The sequence below is a fragment of the Oryza glaberrima genome, chromosome 1 (genome assembly GCF_000147395.1).
Source record: "Oryza glaberrima chromosome 1, OglaRS2, whole genome shotgun sequence".
Classification (NCBI taxonomy): Eukaryota; Viridiplantae; Streptophyta; class Magnoliopsida; order Poales; family Poaceae; genus Oryza; species Oryza glaberrima.
This window is the reverse complement of record NC_068326.1, coordinates 23,401,978-23,421,874: the sequence shown is the minus strand read 5'-3', so window position 1 is coordinate 23,421,874 and position 19,897 is coordinate 23,401,978. Positions and strand designations below refer to the sequence as shown.

Sequence of the window (19,897 nt, the reverse complement as noted above, 5' to 3'; positions counted from 1 at the left end):
AGGCCCGGGTACTCACGGCCGATGATCTGGTTTCCTTTTCTTGCCTGCATCGGCTGGTTCCCTGGTTAGGCCGTGAAGGAGAGTTGAAGTCTTGGGGGCATGGTAGCCGATAACAGGGGGAGATGGTCCACCTCCATTCGGAATTAGGTCTGAAGCATATTCAATATTCTTGCCACTGTTACTTTGATGAGGAGGGGAGGATTCTGTTGTCTGCAAGAAGGGAGCAAAAGATCGGTCAAGTAATGAATCAGCTAACTGATTATGCAATCTAGTAATGACAAAGTTTACCTGGGGTATGACGTCAGGGAATAGATCTGTCATATACATTGTAGCTGATTGATGAAATAGATGCAGCTTCCATTCACCCCACCATCTGTCAAAATTTTTGCTTCTAAATCTTGCCAACTCGATATTTTCAATACTGCCCAGAGGAGGTCCTGGTAGGTTGAGTAGCCGATCCATCATTAGAGTGGATGTGATTTGTCCTCGGCACTAAATCTTGTCGGCAAAAAATAAGCCGATTGGGAGTTGACCCAATCCAAGTTGTCTGGCCGAGCTCATTGGGTGATAGAACTCGTAGGAGACTTGGATGTTTCTCCCTTGATGAATGCCGACAGGAAGGATGCATGGGCTGATTGCGGCTATAAGAACTTCTCTGGATTTTTGGAATTTCTCATGATTAATATCATCAAATCTAAAGTCTGATGGAAGTTCAAGGTCTGCTGAGTCTTCATAAGGAAACCAGATTCGTGCATCTTTCTTAAAACCTTCGTAGAAGCTGCAGAACTAGTCCTTGAGCAGCTCGGCCGACAGCTTTGCTCCAGCATCGGTTGGTGTGGATGCATATTCTCCATATGACATGCATCTGCGATGAGTGCGCTCTTCTCTGTCATCTTCCGCAATCGGCTCTGGCAGTGGGAATTCAGCTTCTGTTACAGAGGGCCGATTGATGTCGCGTCCCAAATCGACCCTAAAATACATCCTCTAAATTATGCCTAGAATAATTAAAATGCTTGTGAAAGCCTTCAAAAATTAAAATGTGCAAAGTTAAAAGTTAAATAGGGCTTGGAGGATTTTTGTATATTTCCTAAAAGCCTAAAATGTGTAAATAAATTTTAGTGGAATTTTCAGAGCACAAATAATAATTATTAAGAAATAAACAAAGTTAAAAAGGTTTTATAAAAAGAAAACCCTAAAAATCACCCTCTCCCCTCTAATGGGCCGAATTCGGCCCATCTCCCTCCCCTCTCTACTCTCCCCCGCGGCCCACTCGGCCCTCCCCGCGTACGCGCCGCTGACGGGCGGGCCCGCCCGCCACCCTCGCTGACGGGTGGGGCCCACCCGTCATCCCCTTCCTCCCGCCGCTCCCGCCGCCTCCCCGCGCCCTAGCGCCGCCGCGCCGCAAATCCCGCCGCCTCCCGCCGTCCCCACAAGCAATAAAATGAGGGGAATCACTCCCCGTGATCCCCTCTCCCTTTCCCCCATTTTTCCCTCTCTCTCTCGCGTTCAAACGGGCGGATTTGCCCCCGCAAATCTCGCCGGCGCCATTGATGGCGGCCGGACCTCCCGCGCCGGTTTCCTTCCCCTCCGGCCGCCCTCTCTCACTCCAAACCCTATATAAACCCTCCCCGAGCTCCCCACCACCGTTTCCGCCACTCACCGCCCTCTCTCCTCGCCGGAATCGAGCTCGCGCCGTCGCTCTCTCTCTCCGCCGTCGCCGCCGAGCTCCGATCTGCCGCCGTCGTCGCCCCGGACCACCTCCCACCTCGGCGCCGCCTCCTTCGGCCTCGCCGCATCCTCGCCGACCTCGTCCACCCCTCCGTTTCGCTCGCCGACCGCCGGAGCGCCGTCGACCCCGTCCACCCGAGCCGCGCCGCCGCCTTCCTCCGCTCCGATTGCCGTTTCCGTCGTCGCCGTCGACCCGGGGAGAGCCATGGACCGCCGCTTCGTTTCCCCCTTTCCCTCCCCTCTCTCGGCCGCCGCTCCGCCATGCCTATGGCCGCCGCCGGCGACCATAGGGGCGCGGGCGCGCCGCCTCCCGCCGGCCGCGCCGACGTGGCCGCCTCCGGGCGCGCCTAGCGGCTGCCGCGTGGGGCCCAGCCGTCAGCCGCCCGCACCCTCGGGTGCGGCTGACGCGTGGGGCCCACGGCGCCGGCCGGTGTGAGCCGGGTGCACCCGGTCCACCGTGGACCGTGAGGCTGCCGCGTGGGTCCCACTCCCGTGGACCCGGTCCGCGCGCCTCTCTCCCGGCTGACGCAATAAATATATTTTTAAATTAAAATTTAAATGAAGAAATTCGTAAATATTCATTTAAAGAGCATATAAACTTCAAATGGCCATAACTTGGCCATTTGAACTCGGAATTGGACCGTTCAAGTCTCTAATTTTTCCTTAAGAAGTCAAGAACCCATTTTTGTGCTTTGTTCCTGCTTGTTATATGAAGTTTATTAGAGTAAAAGCCCTTTTATTTTCCATTGGTCGTGTAGACGCTGCAGCTTCGGAAGATCCGCTCTTCGTGGAGGTTGAAGCCGACGTTTGGGAAAGCGAGCAAGGCAAGTCACATCATCCTTGAACATATTGAATCCCAGTTTATAAAGTTATTTTGATTTAAATTATTGCATTACCGCTTTATTCAAAATTCCCGCGTTATCACTGTTTTATTTAGCCATGCCTATTTACCTTTGTTATGAACTTATTATTGTTATTGTTATTATTATTACCTTGTTCACCCTAGGATAAACAAAACCCCAACTAGTGGACATTTTATTCATGGTTCCACCAGTATGAAGTTAGGTAGATGCTTCGCTGTTTAATAGGACAACATAGGGTGGTTTTATAACTCTAGACTTTGGGAATATTCATATCACTTGGACACCATGGAATGGTTGGATTATTGTGGAATTGGATGCACACCTCCCCCTCTATTCAAAACCCCCAAAATGGTTTTAGGCTGGGCTCGGGGTGCATGGTTTTGATGGTAGCACCTCGGCCATATAAGGACCGGTCTTCGGGCCTCTGTTGCAAAGCACTACCGTACTTCCACATGTCTAGTGGGTAAGGCTTAGTTTGTGGCTCAGTCTGGTTATAAACAAAAGTACACGGATGGAGATGGACGAAGTCGGGGGTCGATGGATATCTCTAGGACAAATGAAGGCTACACGAGCTGCGGCCCGGTAGTCGAGATGTCATGGCACAGGGCCGGTGTCCTGCTGCTAGGGGCTCAGTCCTGCCTACCTGTCCCGGGGGTTCCGGCCGTAGGTGGGTTGGGTCGGTACTCTTGTCTATGGCTAGGATGGGTTGGAAACTATGTCATGTCTTCCGTCCATATGCCGTGGTGGTATGTGGCACGTGGTTGCACGTGAGGAAGACGTGTCTTGTGGGTAAAGATGTACACCTCTGATCAGAGTAAAACCTATTCGAATAGCCGCGCCCTCGGTTATGGGCAAGCCTAGCAATGTACCCAAGTTAGTGTTTTTAATTCTTAAAACCGGCTTAATAACTAAAATGTGGAATGGTTGGCCTGGGTTGGCTTGGGACGAGCTGGGACCTAGGGTCGGGTTGCCAGTTCGGTCTGAATCATCGTAGGCCTTGGGTTAAGGCAGGTTCGTGTGGGTTCACGGCCTTGTTTAATAATATTAAATAGTTCTAGGATCGTGCTTTAAATTTAGCTTTGAGCAACTAAGGGTCTTTTAAATGCTGTTTATTGCAAAACCTAACCCTTATACTATAACTCCATTGTACTCCTTTGCATTTATGCTGCACTTGTGGGTGTGTCTTGTTGAGTACGGTGGTTGTACTCAGTCTTGCTCAATTTTTCCCAAACCCAGAAGAGGAGCCCCTGGATGATGAAGGCTTTGGTGTCTAGCTCGTGCCTGCCGTCAAGCGCCTGTGGTCGTCGCCTTAGTCTTCCGCTGTTTTTTTTTTCGTTGTCTTTGAGTGTGCTGGGCCGTTGCTGCCCATGTAATAATTAACTATTTACGCTTCCGCTTATTAAACTCTGAATTGTATCAACTTCTGGTGTACCTTGCCTCCTGGGACAAGGAATAATACACGCACGTAAGGAACGCCCGTTGGGTTATTCCCGGTCGTGACAATTGACAACCTTCATGACTATCAGGTTTAACCAAGTTTGCAGCAGCCACCATGGTCCACCTGCTCCAACTACTGAGCCGACGGCTATTTTAGCCGATGCATTGTTCAACATTTGATATAGATAGCCGAGAAGGATTTTGCCCAAAGGGAATTCTTTCTTTGATTCTAGGGCTTCGGCTACAAATTGCCAGTTGGTTGTGGGGCCACAGCTGGATCCACAGAAGAGGAACTTTTCCAGCCACATAAGCAAGAAAGCTACATGCTCTCGAGGGGTAACGGATCCTTGGCCTATATATGCCGCCACATAGCCAGACCAGCCACCTATGCTTTTGGTCTTGAAGTCAAATTGGTTCTTGGTCTTCATACTCATGGGGTTAGCCGATGAAGTCACATCTAATCCAGTAATCATGGTGATGTTGATTAAAGTTGGAGTCATTGGCCCTTGGTTGAATAAGAAAGCATTGATGGTATTCGACCAGAAGTAGGTGGCGGTAGCCATCAGAGGTTCATCCTTAGCAGAATTGGCTATAGTGAGAGCAAGTGCTTGGCCGATTCCAATCTCATCCCAGTGAACTTTCTTACTAGCCGATACGCGTTGGTACCAGGTGGTCCAGCTCTTATCAGGTGTAGGTTTTTCGAGAGATGGCCAAGACTTGAAGGTATTCTTCCAGTGACCCAGGTTAGGGTTGGCTAGCCTGAAGGGGATCCGGTTGGTTTCGCCAATGATGAAATCAGTGGGGTCGAGATTGCCGATTGGGCCGAGAAAATAGTGGTTTTTGTGCGAAAGGCTGGGAATCGCGACCTGGTTGGAGAGATGCTACAAATCCAAGACAACCGAGAGAAAGAGAGCGATGTAAGATAGGAGAAAATCGATCTGCTGCTAAGAAAGGGAATCTAGCCAATGGGGACTTACCTCAGCATACTCGGCTGATGGCGCATTAGATGGATTGGTGGAAGACGACATCGCTGCAGGCGGAGGTCTCGCCGGAGATGAAGTCGCCCGGGCGTCGCTTTTGCGTCGGAGGAATCGCCGGAGAGAGAGAGGATAAAGTTTCGCTTGAGCGGTGAAAACGGAAGTCACGGTGTGAGATTTCTCGAGGGTGACGGTTAGTATTTAAAGCGCGGCAATAATGGTCGGAAAACGGCAAAGTGCGAAACTTGCTCGGAGTCAATTTACAGCAAATCCGAAACATTACCAAATGTTCCGGACTTGGGGGGCATGTGTTAACAACCAAATTTGGTAATATCAGCATTGGGAAAGAAGATTAGATTGAAGCGAAGTCGGAGGCGGAGATCGAGTTCGGAAACAGAGCAGGGATTGGCTGGAGTCCAGATCGGCTACGATAAGATCGGCTGAGTCTGAGTCGGACTAGGTAAGCCGATGTAGCCGATCCTAGCAATACAACTTGATGTGTGATGTCGGGTTGGATTGAGGTGCTTCGAGGTGATTGCCGCACATGGATAGAGTCCTGAGGAGGCAATTGTATCTATTAATTAGGATGTTTTATGTAATTTCCTTAGAAATTTGATTGGGCGAAAGTCTGCCGCAAAAACTTATAGTATCTTAGAGTTTGTTAGAGATAGTAGTCGTGTCCGTTATGGACATATCTTGTAATTCTCGGGTATAAATAGACCCGAGCCCTATGTAACTTTTAACACACGTTCAATACAATTTCGGCGCATCGCCACCTTTTTGCTTTAGTTTTATTTCGACGAGTTCTTACTTTCGGGTTGAGCTGAGTATATATCGATATAAGGAGTATATATCGTTAACATCTACAGCCGATCGAGTAGATTTAGTTCTTTCTTACTTATTCAAGATTGCCGATCGATACACATATGACATCGGCTCAAAGATAAATAATATGTCATCGGCACTTAGCCGATCGACTATCATTTATAGATTTAACCGCGATTTCTTTGCTTCTACTTCTGGTTGGTTACAGAATCAAACCAACTGGCACGCTAGCACACCCGAAGGTGAGCTTTGGACCTGCACTGGAGTTAAGCAGATCTCCCAGGCCTCGTGTTTTCTGTCAACATACTCCCCCTCGTCATAAACATTTGACATTTGATGTAATCTTATTCTAAATTTCAAATATTTATGACCATAGGGAGTATTGTCCTCACTGGCCATTATCTCCTTCTGTTTTTAGCATATTTAAGATGGAATTATATTGATATTTCAGTATTTCACTTCCATTACCTTCTTAATATATATTTTTTGCACTGATAATACACGTAGATTGATGCCAAAGACTTGGTCGAGATTTATATTTTTGAAAAGGAATAGATGGTATGAGTTAGGTCAGAGAGGAATGAGCATTGAACATGGTCTTCAAATTTCACTATCAATGAGCTGGAGCAGTTAATTTGATTAAGTATAGTTAATATCACATCAGCCTTGATATTCCTTTCTATTTTTATAGACTGGGCATGGTGTTGAACTTGGTTATGTAACAAGCATTCTACATTTTTCTATATACATCACAAATAGTCTTCGCCTTCCTACATCAGAATCTGAAATTGTTGATACTTCGAAAAGAAAAGCATACGTGTAATCAACCTTTTGCGTTTTCAACAAGCGAAATTCTCTGCATGTTCGGCACTGTATACTTGTGTCAAATTTACACTGTCATGGCAAAGAACTCTTAGCACATGATATTTTCTCGCAGGAGAGAGATAGATGATGGAAAGAGAAAAACAGAGTGCTAGTTTACATTAGGATGATCTGATCCTATGAATATGGCAAGCACGTCCTGTTGTTGGCCCATTCATCTTCATGGAAGACACATCATCTCCTCAGAACAAACAGCGACAAAACAAAGGCCGGGGCAGCAAATAGATCAAATCGAAGCGATGATACATCCGCGGCTTACGGCAATACTCTGTCCAAGGAAGGCTGGGACATGCACGAAAGCATACCGATCTCCCACTATTTGGAAGAAAACTGGAGGCGCAAACGTACACCATGATAGAAGAATAGAAGTAGAAAATAATACGGAAACCTGCCACTCACGACGCCCTTCTTTTAGATATCATGCAGGTGATTCGCTCCTTTGACCAGTTACGGAGCAACAATCTGCAAATCCTGAACACTGCTAACGTGGTGCTAATTCCAAAAAAGGAAGGGGCTGAAGGGATAGGCGACTTCAGGCCAATCAGCCTCATTCATGGCATCGGAAAGTTGATCTCCAAAGTACTTGCTCTCCGCTTGCAACCCCACATGGGAGCCCTAATCAGTCAGGCCCAGAGTGCTTTCATTAAGAGGAGAAGCATTCATGATAACTTCATGTATGTTCGGAATCTAGCAAGGAAATTTCACCAAACAAGAACGCCGACTCTTTTGCTCAAGCTAGACATTTCCAAGGCTTTCGATTCCGTTAGGTGGGACTACCTCATTGACCTCCTACAAAGGAAAGGGTTCACCTTTAAATGGACCAATTGGATCACAAATCTCCTAGTCTCTTCAACAACAAGGGTTCTACTAAACAGTTGCCCAGGAGTGCCCATAAAGCATGGTAGAGGTCTCAGGCAAGGAGATCCTCTACCCCCCTTACTTCATATTCTGGCTATCGACCCTCTTCATCATCTTCTAGAGAAAGCAACAGATCTCGGGCTTCTTACCACCCTACGAGGCAGAGCACCAAGGTTTAGAACCTCTCTTTATGCTGATAACGCGGCCATCTTTGTAAATCCGAGTGTCCAAGACATGATGAACCTAACGGAAATTCTACGAGCCTTTGGTGGAGTTTCGGGCCTTCAAACAAACATGAGCAAAAGTCAGATTGCCCCCATTCGTTGTGACCACATGGATCTTGCCAGTATTACGTGCATCTTCCCAGCAGGACTAACAAATTTCCCGATGAAATACCTCGGACTACCCCTCGTGGTAGGAAGATTGAAAAAGGTGCACATACAGCCTCTGATAGACAAGTGTCGCTCGAGACTAGCACCTTGGCAAGGGAGGTTAATGTCAATAGTTGCCAGGGTTTGCCTAACAAAATCGGTCCTCACGGCGCAACCAATTTACCACTTAACGTCTCTAAAACTTCCTGATGGTACCTTGGAGGACATCGACAAGATCAGGAGAAAATTCCTCTGGGCAGGGGGCGAAACTATCTCTTGTGGCAAGTGTAAAGTAAACTGGAAAAGGGTCTGTAGGCCAAAAGACCTTGGTGGACTAGGTGTAATGGACCTACAGCGTTTTGCGTCCGCTCTGCGGTTAAGGTGGCTTTGGAACGAATGGGCGGCACCAGACAAGCCATTTGGTAGGGATGTCAGTGCCATGCAATCAACAAGATAAGGAACTCTTCTCGGCGGCAACAACCATAACAATCGGGAATGGCAAAATGGCGCGCTTCTTGGATTCAAAATGACTAGAAAATCAAACTCCTCGGAAAATTGCCCCCAACATTTTCTTAGCCTCAAAGAGTAAAACCAGATCTGTGCACGACGCCATACAAGATAACAACTGGATTCGTGATATTGATATTCACCGCATCACAGATGCGGATCATCTACGCCAGTATGTCCATCTATGGTCCATGATTAGAAGAATGGATCCCTGAGTGAAGAACAAGATACCATCCGATGGAATCTAACGGCAAATGGGCAATACTCGGCGAGATCGGCGTATAGGTTGCAGTTCATGGGAGCAGCAAGATCTGTTTTCTACCAATCGATCTAGAAAGCGTGGCCACCGCCGAAATGCAAATTCTTCTCTTGGCTTCCTACCCAGAATAGGCTATGGATGGTTGACAGATTGGGGAAAAGAGGCTGGTGAAATCAAAAGGTTTGCCCCCTCTGCCGCACAATCGACGAATCAGTACTTCACCTTCTGGCCAAATGTAGAGTCACTAAGAGGATTTGGGCAGAAATTCAGAGATGGACGCATACTGACCTCCAAATGGACAAATGGACAAATGGAATGGCTGCCCCTCGATCGAACATTGGTGGAACCTCGTCGTCGAATCCCCCAACACCCCAAGAGCTCCTCTGCGAACACTACTGATGCTAGTCACCTGGGAGATCTGGGGGGAGCGTAATGCAAGGATCTTTCGAAGCACAGCCTCAACACCGGCCTCAATTCTTGCAAAGATCAAAGAGGAAGGCGGAGCTTGGGTCTAAGCCGGAGCGGCTAGGCTGCAGGAGTTTGGAATTTTGGGAGATATCACCTAAAGAACTTCTCTCTTGCGGGCTAGTCTTCTCCGACTGGCCCTGTACATACTTTGTATAATTTTTTCCTTGTATTAATATATGAGGCAAAGCTTTTGTCCTCCTTTCAAAAAAAATGACGCCCTTCTTTTCTCCGTAGCGATGTAGTGGAGGGCGCTCACCTCGGTGCTTGATTTTCGCAGGAGAGGAAGAGCAGATACTGTAGGACCGTAAAGGGCATTTCCCACCCCAAAAGCTAGCAATTGAGGTGAGGGACTCCCCCACTTACATCTTAGGTCATTTGCCCTTCACCGTATCCGGACCCCACCGGCTCACGGTCCATCAGGTATACGGGCCCCGTAGGCACCCACGGTTCATCGGGTCTTCACTGTGTCCATCAGGCCAGAGATGTTAACCTAGCCAGGCTCTGATACCAATTGTCGGATCGTAAAGGGCCTTTCCCACCCCAAAAGCTAGCCATTGAGGTGAGGGGCTCCCTCACTTACATCTTAGGTTATTTGCCCTTCCACAACCAATATGGGACTATTCAACAGATACAAGCAAAATGTCTTTGAACTAATGGGCAATGGCTGGTCGCTAGGCGCAAGGGGATAGAAAATAGAATGGTGTACCGCACGACGAGTAGGCCATGAGGAAACTGGAAATGGAGAAGGGTTTAAAGCTTGGCTGGAGAATGATACGGATAGGGTTATGTTCTGTCGGTCTGAGTATACTTATTACTTAATAAATATATATTCCGCGCTCATCCTTTAGGTTTAGAAAACATGTCCTTGTAATATTAATACAGTTTCAAAATACATGTAATATTTTCGATTACATGTAATGTAAGAAAGAATAGTTACACACACGATGAGACGCCTCTCATGTATATATAGAAGGGACGTGTCGCTCTAACATGTGAATGGGCCTCGTATATCACTGACCTACGTCCTCTAACTTTATGTTAGAGGAATGGGAGTAGCTATATTTATGACGTCGTATTTTTCACAATAAATAGTTAGTATGTATTTACATTGTAAATTGAAATTTAATTTTTTGGCTTCACGCTGCACACGCAACACGCAAAGACGATGTTCAGTGCACTGGTATTTCAATCATCGCACAAATCTCAAGCGAGATCAATTGAACTGAAAATTGACTGTGATTACCAAGAAAATGTGTCGACATAATTATAGCAGCACCGATAGGAACTGCTTCCGTTAGAGCAAGTTTAATATATAGCCAACTACTAGCTCTAAATCATCTATAGCCAATTTAATAGCCAATTCATACAATAGTTGCTTACTATACTATTAATACATGGTCCCACCTGTCATACACACATTGCGTCTTGAAGTCCGTGCTGCAGCTGGCTACAGATCTGTAGCCGGCTGTTCTTCTCTATCATCTTTTATCTCTTTAAAATATGTTTATAGCTAGCTAATAGCTAACCCACATGCAATATCTTGATTTGCTATTGGCTAGGAAATAGTGGTGATGGTGCATGCATAGAGTTTGTTGCTAGAGTAAATATAGTATGAGAGAGTTATTAGTTTTTCTTGGTCTTGGTGTACATATGAAATATGTAGATCAATTTGGAATGGAGGGAGTATATACTATGACATATATACAAATCAGTGGCCATGAATATGCCATATTAAGTATTAGCACGTGCTAAAACAATGGAGACTATAGATGGCCATAAGACCCGCCCGGCACGGCCCGGCCCAGGCACAGCTAGGCACGGCCCACCAGTGATCGGGCCGGCATGGCCTAGCCCGAAGGCTCAGGTGGCCCATCCTGCTTTTTTTAAATAAGTCTATTTTCCCTCCCTCCTCTTTGGACTATGACAAATATATAACTAAAATAAGTCTATTTTCTCTCCCTCCTCTTTGGGCTGACATATATATAGCTAAAATAAGTCTATTTTACGTCCCTATTCTTTGGACCGTGGCATATAATATATCTATTTTTACTCCCTTTTCTTTGTGGGACGGGCCTGGCTGCCGGCCCATCATGCCATGCTGGCCCGGTCGTGCCAGGCCGGCCCAACGTGCCGGTGGGGGGAGGCCAGGCACGGCCCGGCAGTCGGGCCGGGCCGGCATAGGCTCAACCCCTGTCGAGCCGTGATGTGCTTGGGCCGGGCCGTTAGCACATGGGCCCAATCCCTTAGATCTGAGATTATCATGGTTCCCAACATGTGTAGTAGTTTACTTAGGGACTGCTAAACGCTACTCCGTAATTGGGTAGTTATAAAATTAGTTTTCGAGTATGCTATGAAAAATGTAGTGGGATATAAATAATCAATATGAGATTTGCCCCTCCTATGGAGAGATATCTCTGGGCCCCTCGATGTTATAGATTATGGAAGTGCATGGCCATGCCAAAGGGGATTGAGGAGTCTATCACAAGTTATATAATCTATCACAGGTTCGAGCGAATGATTGAGATATTAGAGGATGGCACATATCTAGCCTTGAGCTTAATCGATATCGTGAGGCAAAGGGGTTAATACTAGTATACACTAGAGGTTCAGCCGATATGATCTTTGTGTATGCCCGGTGGGTCAATACGTTCTGCTAGGGACCGCTATTGACACGTGAACCGAAAAGGAGTTTTCGGGTTACAGCCGAGTGTATATGAACCTACTGGGTCGCACGCTTAATGGGCCGGAATAAGGGGAAGGATGGAGGTCGAATATAAGCTTAATTCTGATAGGGATCTGAATAGGAGTCCTACGGGCCTTGGAGGCCCGAGTCATGGATCCTATATATTCGTGAGGGGTGTGACCGGTGGATGTATTGCATCACGTGAGAAACCCTAGCCGCCACTCCCCTCCCCGAGCAAAACCCTAGCCGCGCGCGGGTGCTAGCACATCTGCGCGTGGCGTTCTGTCTCTGTACGTGTGGATACCGGAGAGGCGTTGCTGCTTTGTGGTGCTGATCGGCGTGAGAGTATGTGAGGAGAACACACGAGGAGGAGAAGGTCGAGCCGATGCGATCGACTACTTCCTCTACATCGACGCGCGCTACTTCACGAGGGTTCCTTCATCTTCTTATATAATTAGCACTTTCTTCCGTTGTGTGGCGCGCGCTACTTCACGAGGGGTAACGATCTATGATCTAATACTTGCATGGTTCCTGGTTTATACGCTACAAAATTTTGTTTTATGCTATCGTAGCCTGCGCGTATCCCAACATCTTCCTCTGCTCGACATCATTTGCTACTGTTGCATCCTCACTACCGTGCAAGAGTTGCCCTTGCCGAGTGGGAGAGAGAGGAGGAAGGAGGAAGAAGATGGCTAGAGAGAGGAGATGGTATCCATATTAGCGTCACGTAAAATCCCAGATGGGTTGTGGCAATGTTGGATCAGAATGATACACTTTAATAGATTGACTTAAATGTGCATTTTAAAAGTACGGGAAACTATAAACAAATTTAGGGATCAGCCATACACTTTAGATTAGTAGATATATAGTTGAAAACAATGTGCATTGGAACAATGGTGGACACAAGTAGGGGTGGATAGCGAGCCAGCTCAGCTCGGTCGAGCTCATTAAGATAACGAGCCCGTTATCTTAACGAGCTAAAAACCTAGCTTGACTCGGCTCGTTGCAAAGCTCGAACTGGCTCGTTTGGCTCGTGAGCTAATGCCCTGAAATACCGACCAAACAATTTTTTCAATGGATACACAGGGTAAGTGCAAAGAGGTGCTGAAACTGGACCAATAATTGAAGAACTAAAGTACTGAATACAAGATCAACAACAACAAATCGTGCATTTACTCTGGGATCTGGTTGAGGCAGCTCCTGATCCTCCATGGCAGCCGGCGGCGCAACCACACAGCCAGCGGCGGACCATGGACGTGCATGATGAGTGGCGCGGCATGGGGTGGCGTCATGGAATCGTGGGCGATGAGCGGCGGCGCGAGCACATGACGCTCACTGCTAGAGCGCTGGTGCCTGGCACGGAGGTGGATTGGCGGCAGCAGAGCGACGGTGGATTGGTGGCGGCGGAGCGAACAGGAAGAGGAGGGCGAGACTCGTGTGGTGGTAGGTCAGCTAGGGTTGTCCTTATCTGATGGGCCATTCGTCTATGGGCTTTGTGGGCTTTGTGGCCTGCTGTTGTTGGGCTGTTGGCTATAATGAAAGCTGGAATAAGTTCATCTGAGGTCCCTTAACTTGTCAACGAATCCGATTTTCGTCCTTCAACCGGAAAACCAGATACAACGCATCCCTCAACTGTCAAAACCAGTATAGATTAGGTCCCTCGGCGCTTTGGATGGCGGTTTTGACTAACGTGGCGCTTACGTGGCTAATTTGACTCGGTCTTCATCTGACGTGGAATTGACGTGGTGCTTACATGGCAACTCGATCCTAAAAAAATAATAAACCACATGGGACCCACATGTCAGTTTCACACCTAAATTAATAAAAAAATGGTAGGGCCCATGTGGCCCCACATGTCATTCCCACTATTCTTCTTCCTCCTCCTCCCTTCTCCTCTCTCCAGGCACGATGGAGAGTCAGCTCCGGTGGGGAATCAACAGCACCACCACCATGCGACGGCGAGAAGGCGGCGGTGGCGGCGGTGGCGCTGGTATTCCCGTGCGGCGGTGTCGACGACGACCTGCCGCTGTCGTCTGCAGATTGCACAAGACCAAACAGGAAGCAAATTGGATCATCAGCACGGCTTGCCATAAGAATCAAGAAACGATTTTGATCAGTGGAGACGAAGGTTAGTACACACCATTGTGATAGCGGGAGGTGGTGGTGATCGGGAGGTCGTTGGCGGCCATGGCGATGGACGACATGGACACCTGCATCTCGCCTTCGAGCCCCATCCAGGAGCCCTTGCTGCTCTTCTCATGCGGCCACTCATCGAAGAAGTGGCGGAGACGTTTCTGCACCGCCGCTGCGTGGTCGTGGACTCGCGGCCCTCCAGGTTCTCCAGCCAGAGGTTGACGCCCAGGAGGAAGCAGTGTTGCTGTTGCCGCCTCTCTTTCTCATCATCGTCTTCTTTGGAAAGATCAGGTGTTGCCATAACCGGGCCCAGGAAGAACGGCGTGGTGCTCTGCTTGGACTGCCGAGCTGCTTGAACTGCCACTGGCCGTGTCCGGCGGAGGCGTTCAACGCGGCGGAGGTGGCGGACGACGATGGCGGCGGCGGCGGCGTGGCCAAGGACATTTCCACAGGCTTTCTTGAACGGTTCTTGCCACGGTGCATGTGCTTCTCGCAGTACTTGGTGTTGAGAATATAGACATATAATGATTTAATATATTCCATAAATAAATCATGACATTACAGATGTATACTAGCATTAACGCATCATTAGATCTTCACATGTAAACTAAGCAGTAAAACAAGAACAGATCAAATGTGCGCAACATGTCGAACACGTACCGAGGTGGCGGAAAGACCGGTTGCTCGGCAGGAACTACTCGCGGTTGCGAGCGTCGACGAAGGCGCGCAGCACGCGAGCGGAGAGGAAGGCGAGCCGTCGCGGACGAACAGGGAGCAGTCGCACGATGCACTTCCCAAAAACCTTATTGCCGCCTTCTCCCGGTGCAGGACGTCGAAGGCAGCGGTTCCGGAGACCTACTCTCCCGATCGCCGGTGCACGCTGGCGAGCAGGATGGAGTAGTCCACGAGCGACGGCGCAACACAGAGGAGGAGGCAAACCCTAGATTGATTTCATGTATTTTGCGTGAAGGCGGCGGCTCGGTTTATATAAAGATAGGTCGCTTGATCAGGGTGCCCGCACGATCTCCACTCCGCGTAACCGAACCGGATAAGTCGCGCGTAACTTATCCGGACTCCACGCCGTTTTCACACACCGGATTTTTCGGAATGTTTCCAAAACAAAACAAATCCGAATTTTCCTCTGTTCCCCCTCTTCTCTCCACCACACATGCTTCAAGTGGCTAGGAGGGCATCCTCCCTTTTAAGGAGGTCCCCCTCTCCTAGAATAAGCAAGGTGGTACTAAACTCCACATGCATGCCATCCCATGAGGTGGGCTTTTGTGATTTTCTAAAGAATTAATCTTCGAATGGGCCTTAGCCCATCTATTAATTCCAACACTTGGAGTCCGGGTACGCCTCCTTCGAGCACCGCCACTTCTTGCCATTCGTACGCCGGCATCGCCCTGGCTCCGGGTCCTTCGCCTTCCGCCCAAACCCCATGCCAAGAACGACTCGGTGCTGGTGGTGTCGCGCGACGACTATAAGCTCTGCAACGCCGACAAGCCGGAGCAGCGGTTCGACAACGGCGCCGACGTCAGGTTCCGCCTCGACCGGAACGGCAACTTCTACTTCATCAGCGGCACGCCTGGCCACTGCAAAGCCGGCCAGAGGATGACGGTCCGTGACTCCCCGGCTGGTGCGCCGTCGCCCGCCAGCGACGACGAGGACGACAGTGGCGGGTCATACCGCACACCGGGGTCCGGCTACTCGTCGGGATTGCTGCTGACGCCGCCGCACGGGAATACCAGCGCCACCGCCGCCTTCTCGCTCTCACATGGTGGTGGTGGTGCTGATTCCCCCCGGAGCTGACTCTCCGTCGTGCCTGGAGAGAGGAGAGGGGAGAAGGGGAGAGAGGAGGAAGAACAGGAGTGGGAATGACACATGGGGCCACGTGGGCCCCTACAATTTTTTATTAATTTAGCTGTGAAACTGGCATGTGGGTCCTACGGGGTTTATTTTTTTCCAGATCAAATTGCAACGTAAGCGCCATATCAATGCCACGTCAGATGAAGACCGAGTCAAATTAGCCACGTAAGCGCCACGTCAGCCAAAACCGCCATTCAAACCGCCGAGGGACCTAATTTGCACTGGTTTTGACAGTTGAGGGACGCGTTGTATCTGGTTTTCTGGTTGAAAGACGAAAATCGGATTTGTTGACAAGTTAAGGGGCCTGAGATGAACTTATTCCATGAAAGCTCGTTAAGTCTCGCGAGCAGCTCGCGAGCTAGCTGGAGCTGGCTCGTTATCTCTAACGAGCTTTAGAGCCAGCTCGGCTCGTTACGAAATTTAGACGAGACGAGCCGAGCTTATCACGAGCCGAGCGAGCTAACGAGCCACGAGCTTCCTGTCCACCCCTAGACACAAGGCTCATTAATGCCTGGTTTAGTTCCTAATTTTTTTCCCAAAGACGTCATATCGAATCTTTTGACACATGCATGGAGCATTAAATATAAATAAAAATAAAAACTAATTATACAATTTGCGAGACGAATCTTTTGAGCCTAATTATTCTATGATTAGCCATAAGTGCTACAGTCATGTCCGTAAACTTTTTTCGACATCCGGTCAAACATCCGATGTGACATCCAAAACTTTTCTTTTCACAAACTAAACACGCCCTAACTTTTGCCTAGCCTGTCAGTTTTGACGTAGCTGATACTGTGATACATCATACCACTTTTGTGTGATGTCATATGTTTGAAATAAAACTCTTAGGAATTTTTTCCATCACTACGGATACAACGTTACTAGAAATATAGTGTACAGAGTATGACGAAGTGTTCGGTAGTGTTTTTTTTAAAGAAAATTTACAGCAAAAGGTGGTATGAAGTCTACTAAAAACACCAAGGTTTTAAAGAGATGCGTCATAATCTAGTCCATCATCAAACTAGTACGGGTTATATTTATTTTGAGATGCATGACAGCGAAATAGTGATCCAAAGTCCACATAATGTTATATATTATGTTTTCTTAAAAAATTGATGTGTTGATTTTTCTATATAAGTTTAACCACTCATTAGAAAATTTGGTGTAAATATGCAAAGTTGCAAGTCTAATTTAAATTAACTCTAGTGATAAAATATATCATAATAAAATAAACGATGCTGACAAATTAAGTTTTTTCAATGAAAAATTATTAGATGTCATGTCTAACATTAAAATTCTCATATATTATAAAGTGGGATTGAGATTCTCTAATTTACTTACTGACGGTGATACATGGATCCGCTATAAAGTAGGTCAACATCTCAATAACTCACGGAGCCACGGAATAAGCGAAACAACATATTTGCAAATGAAAAGTAATTTGTGAATAAAACTTTTATATACGTGTTCTTAGCGATCTAAAAGCAATGGCTGAAAAATAAACTTCGATGAAAAAACCTTAAAATCAGCTCTAAATTTAAAGTTGAAAATTCAAAAATTTTCAAATAAACATAAGCATGATTGAAAAGATGAGGTCCTCAAAGTCACAACGTACTAGAGAATTTGCTTCAGAGGTAGTATAGTACAGTACATACTAAGGTAGTATAGTATAGTATAATATAAGCCATCATTAACATGCCCATCACCAAATGACAAATGTACTGTACGGGAGAAAATACATGCTGTTAGGCCTAAGACAATGAAATCGCCTCAGTAACCAACTAACCATCAGAGCTGTCCGGTCATTAATTCATTATTATTAACATCGACCGGCGACCGCCCGGATGCAATCTCACGACGTGCCGGAGCTCCGGCGAGCCATCAGCTCATCCAACAGCCGTCCAGCATCGTCGTAGGAAGAGCCGCCCTCCTTCACCGCGCTCCTCGCCTTCTCGCTGAGCTCCTTCACCTTTTTCCTCATCGCCTCGCCTTCCTCGCCTTCACCCATCACTCTCCCGATGGCTTCCGCGATCACCTCGCCGGCAATCACCTGGCTCCGATGGTCAATGAACGACGCGAACTCCCTGGCGCCGACCCCGACGCCGACCTTAAGTATCTCAACGATGAGCTTCTCGTTGTAGAACTGGTCAGTGAAACGCGGCCAGGCCACCATCGGCACGCCGGCGCTCACGGCTTCCAGCACGGAGTTCCACCCGCAGTGCGTGACGAACCCGCCCACGGCGGGGTGGTTCAGGACGAGCACCTGCGGCGCCCAGCCCCGGACGATGAGGCCGCGCTCGCCGCGCGCCATCAGATCGGCGAAGCCGTCGGGCATCCACTCCGATGCGTCGGTGTCCTCGCGGGTGATGATCCACAGGAAGTTCTTGCCGGAGAGTTGCAGGGCGCGGGCGATCTCCGTCAGCTCCGCCGCCAATAGACGGGCGAGAGTGCCGAAGGAGATGTAGACGACAGAGCCGGCCGCCTTCCCGTTGAGCCACCGCAGGCAGCGTTCCTCGTCGGGCGAGAGGCGGCCGGAGTCGGTGTCCGTGTCCTGCCTCTCCGCCATGCCCTTGCCGGCGGCGAGCGCCACCGGCCCGAGGAGCCACGCGCGGCGACCGAGCTTCGTGTGGTAGTGCTCGACGTAGTCCGGCTCCATCTCGCGGAAGCTGTTGAACAGCTCGCCGAAGCTCCTCTGGTCTGCGGCGTTCACGAGCTGGAGGAAGGCCCACTCGCCCTCCCGCTCCGTGGGGTCCATCATCTGGCTCCGCCTCAGCTCGACGCGGTGCGGCAGGTCCGGCAGGGACACGACGGCGTCGGGGTCGTCGGGGGAGGCCTCCACCGGGTTGTGGCGCAGCATGCTGTCGCTGCAGGCCCGCGCGAACAGGCTGCTGCCGAGGAACGCCAGGCGCGGGACACCGTGGTCCGCGGCGGCGTCCGAGGACCAGTGGAAGAAGCTGTCGACCACGACGGCGTCGGTGTGGTGCTCGGCCAAGAACCGGTCGAACGGCTCGCGAAACCGCAGGAACGCTTCGGCTATCTTCTCTTGTTCGGCTTTGGAGGAGATGCCCGGAGCGCTCTCGACGCCCGGCGGGAGCCCGACGTCGGGGAAGGGGAAGAGCGTGATGCTGATCTCCGGTGAGCCGGTGCCACGGGAGGCATCGTTGGCACGGTCCACGGCTGAACGGATGACGGCGGCGTTGACGGGGGTGGTGAGGATGGTACACCGAACGCCGCGGGCAGCGAAAAGCGCGGCCATGTCGGCCACCGGGATGAGGTGGCCGTGCGCGATAAACGGGAAGAAGAGGATGTGCAACGGCTGCTGCTCCCCCTCGCCGACAGCCATGGTTGGCTAGCTGCGTGCCCGTGCTGCTGATCTTTTGGCCAACATAGAATTACTAGATCTACCGGCAGCTTGTGTTCTCTGCGACCCTGCGGGGTACACGTTGGATTGGACTGCACATTGGAGACTATAAAGCCTCTCAGGTGGTGTTTGGATGAAGGACTAAATTAAATTTTATGTGGATGTTTGACACTAATTCGAAATATTAAACATAGATTAATAATAAAACTAATCGTATAAATGAGAGCTAATTTGTGAGACAAAATTTTTAAGCCTAATTAATCTATAACTAGCTGGGGTGGCCCGCGCAATTGCACGGCTAGTACCCATATAAAATTATATATTTATAATATGTTTTACTTAAAATTTATTAAATAGTTATCTCGTTGTCTTAAGACTTTCAAAGACCAAACCTTACCATCCTCGTATTTCTAATTTAATAGTTTTTAAAAGTCACACCAGTTGCTGCCCATTACTTCTGTCATATCCTTCTTTATTTGCTTGCTCAATCTATCATTTTTCTATTCATTCTCCTTGAAACCTTTAAAAACTAGATCTTATAGCTTTTAGAGTTTATTGTCCTGTTCGGTTTTGTTTTTATAATTTCTATAAGTCTCGTCAAACGCTACCATTAAACTCCTCTACGGCCATCCGCTGAATATTCTCTTTATAGTCATTGATATTTTAAAAATCGAATATA

The 19,897-nt window shown here is 48.6% G+C and overlaps 2 protein-coding genes across 2 annotated transcripts; one reads left to right on the top strand and one right to left on the bottom strand.

The window, feature by feature from the left end:
* Nucleotides 1-14,045: 14,045 nt before the first annotated feature.
* On the top strand, nucleotides 14,046-15,800 carry LOC127782081 (early nodulin-like protein 2). Its single transcript, XM_052309183.1, has 2 exons — nucleotides 14,046-14,208; nucleotides 15,310-15,800. The coding sequence occupies exons 1-2, from the start codon at nucleotides 14,046-14,048 to the stop codon at nucleotides 15,798-15,800; spliced, it is 654 nt and encodes a 217-aa protein (XP_052165143.1).
* A 1,641-nt stretch (nucleotides 15,801-17,441) lies between these two features.
* On the bottom strand, nucleotides 17,442-19,285 carry LOC127768891 (scopoletin glucosyltransferase-like). Its single transcript, XM_052294561.1, has one exon. It carries the CDS (start codon nucleotides 19,198-19,200, stop codon nucleotides 17,710-17,712), a length of 1,491 nt encoding a protein of 496 aa, XP_052150521.1. The 5' UTR covers nucleotides 19,201-19,285; the 3' UTR covers nucleotides 17,442-17,709.
* Nucleotides 19,286-19,897: the final 612 nt, after the last annotated feature.

What these genes read in the sequence shown, in the direction of transcription:
- LOC127782081 (XM_052309183.1), top strand. Translation starts at nt 14,046, where the DNA reads ATGGCGATGGACGACATGGACACCTGCATCTCGCCTTCGAGCCCCATC. An exon ending in TCCAGGTTCTCCAGCCAGAG is followed by an intron (nt 14,209 to 15,309) that starts GTTGACGCCCAG and finishes AATGGGCCTTAG; the next exon opens with CCCATCTATTAATTCCAACA.
- LOC127768891 (XM_052294561.1), bottom strand. Translation starts at nt 19,200, where the DNA reads ATGGCTGTCGGCGAGGGGGAGCAGCAGCCGTTGCACATCCTCTTCTTC.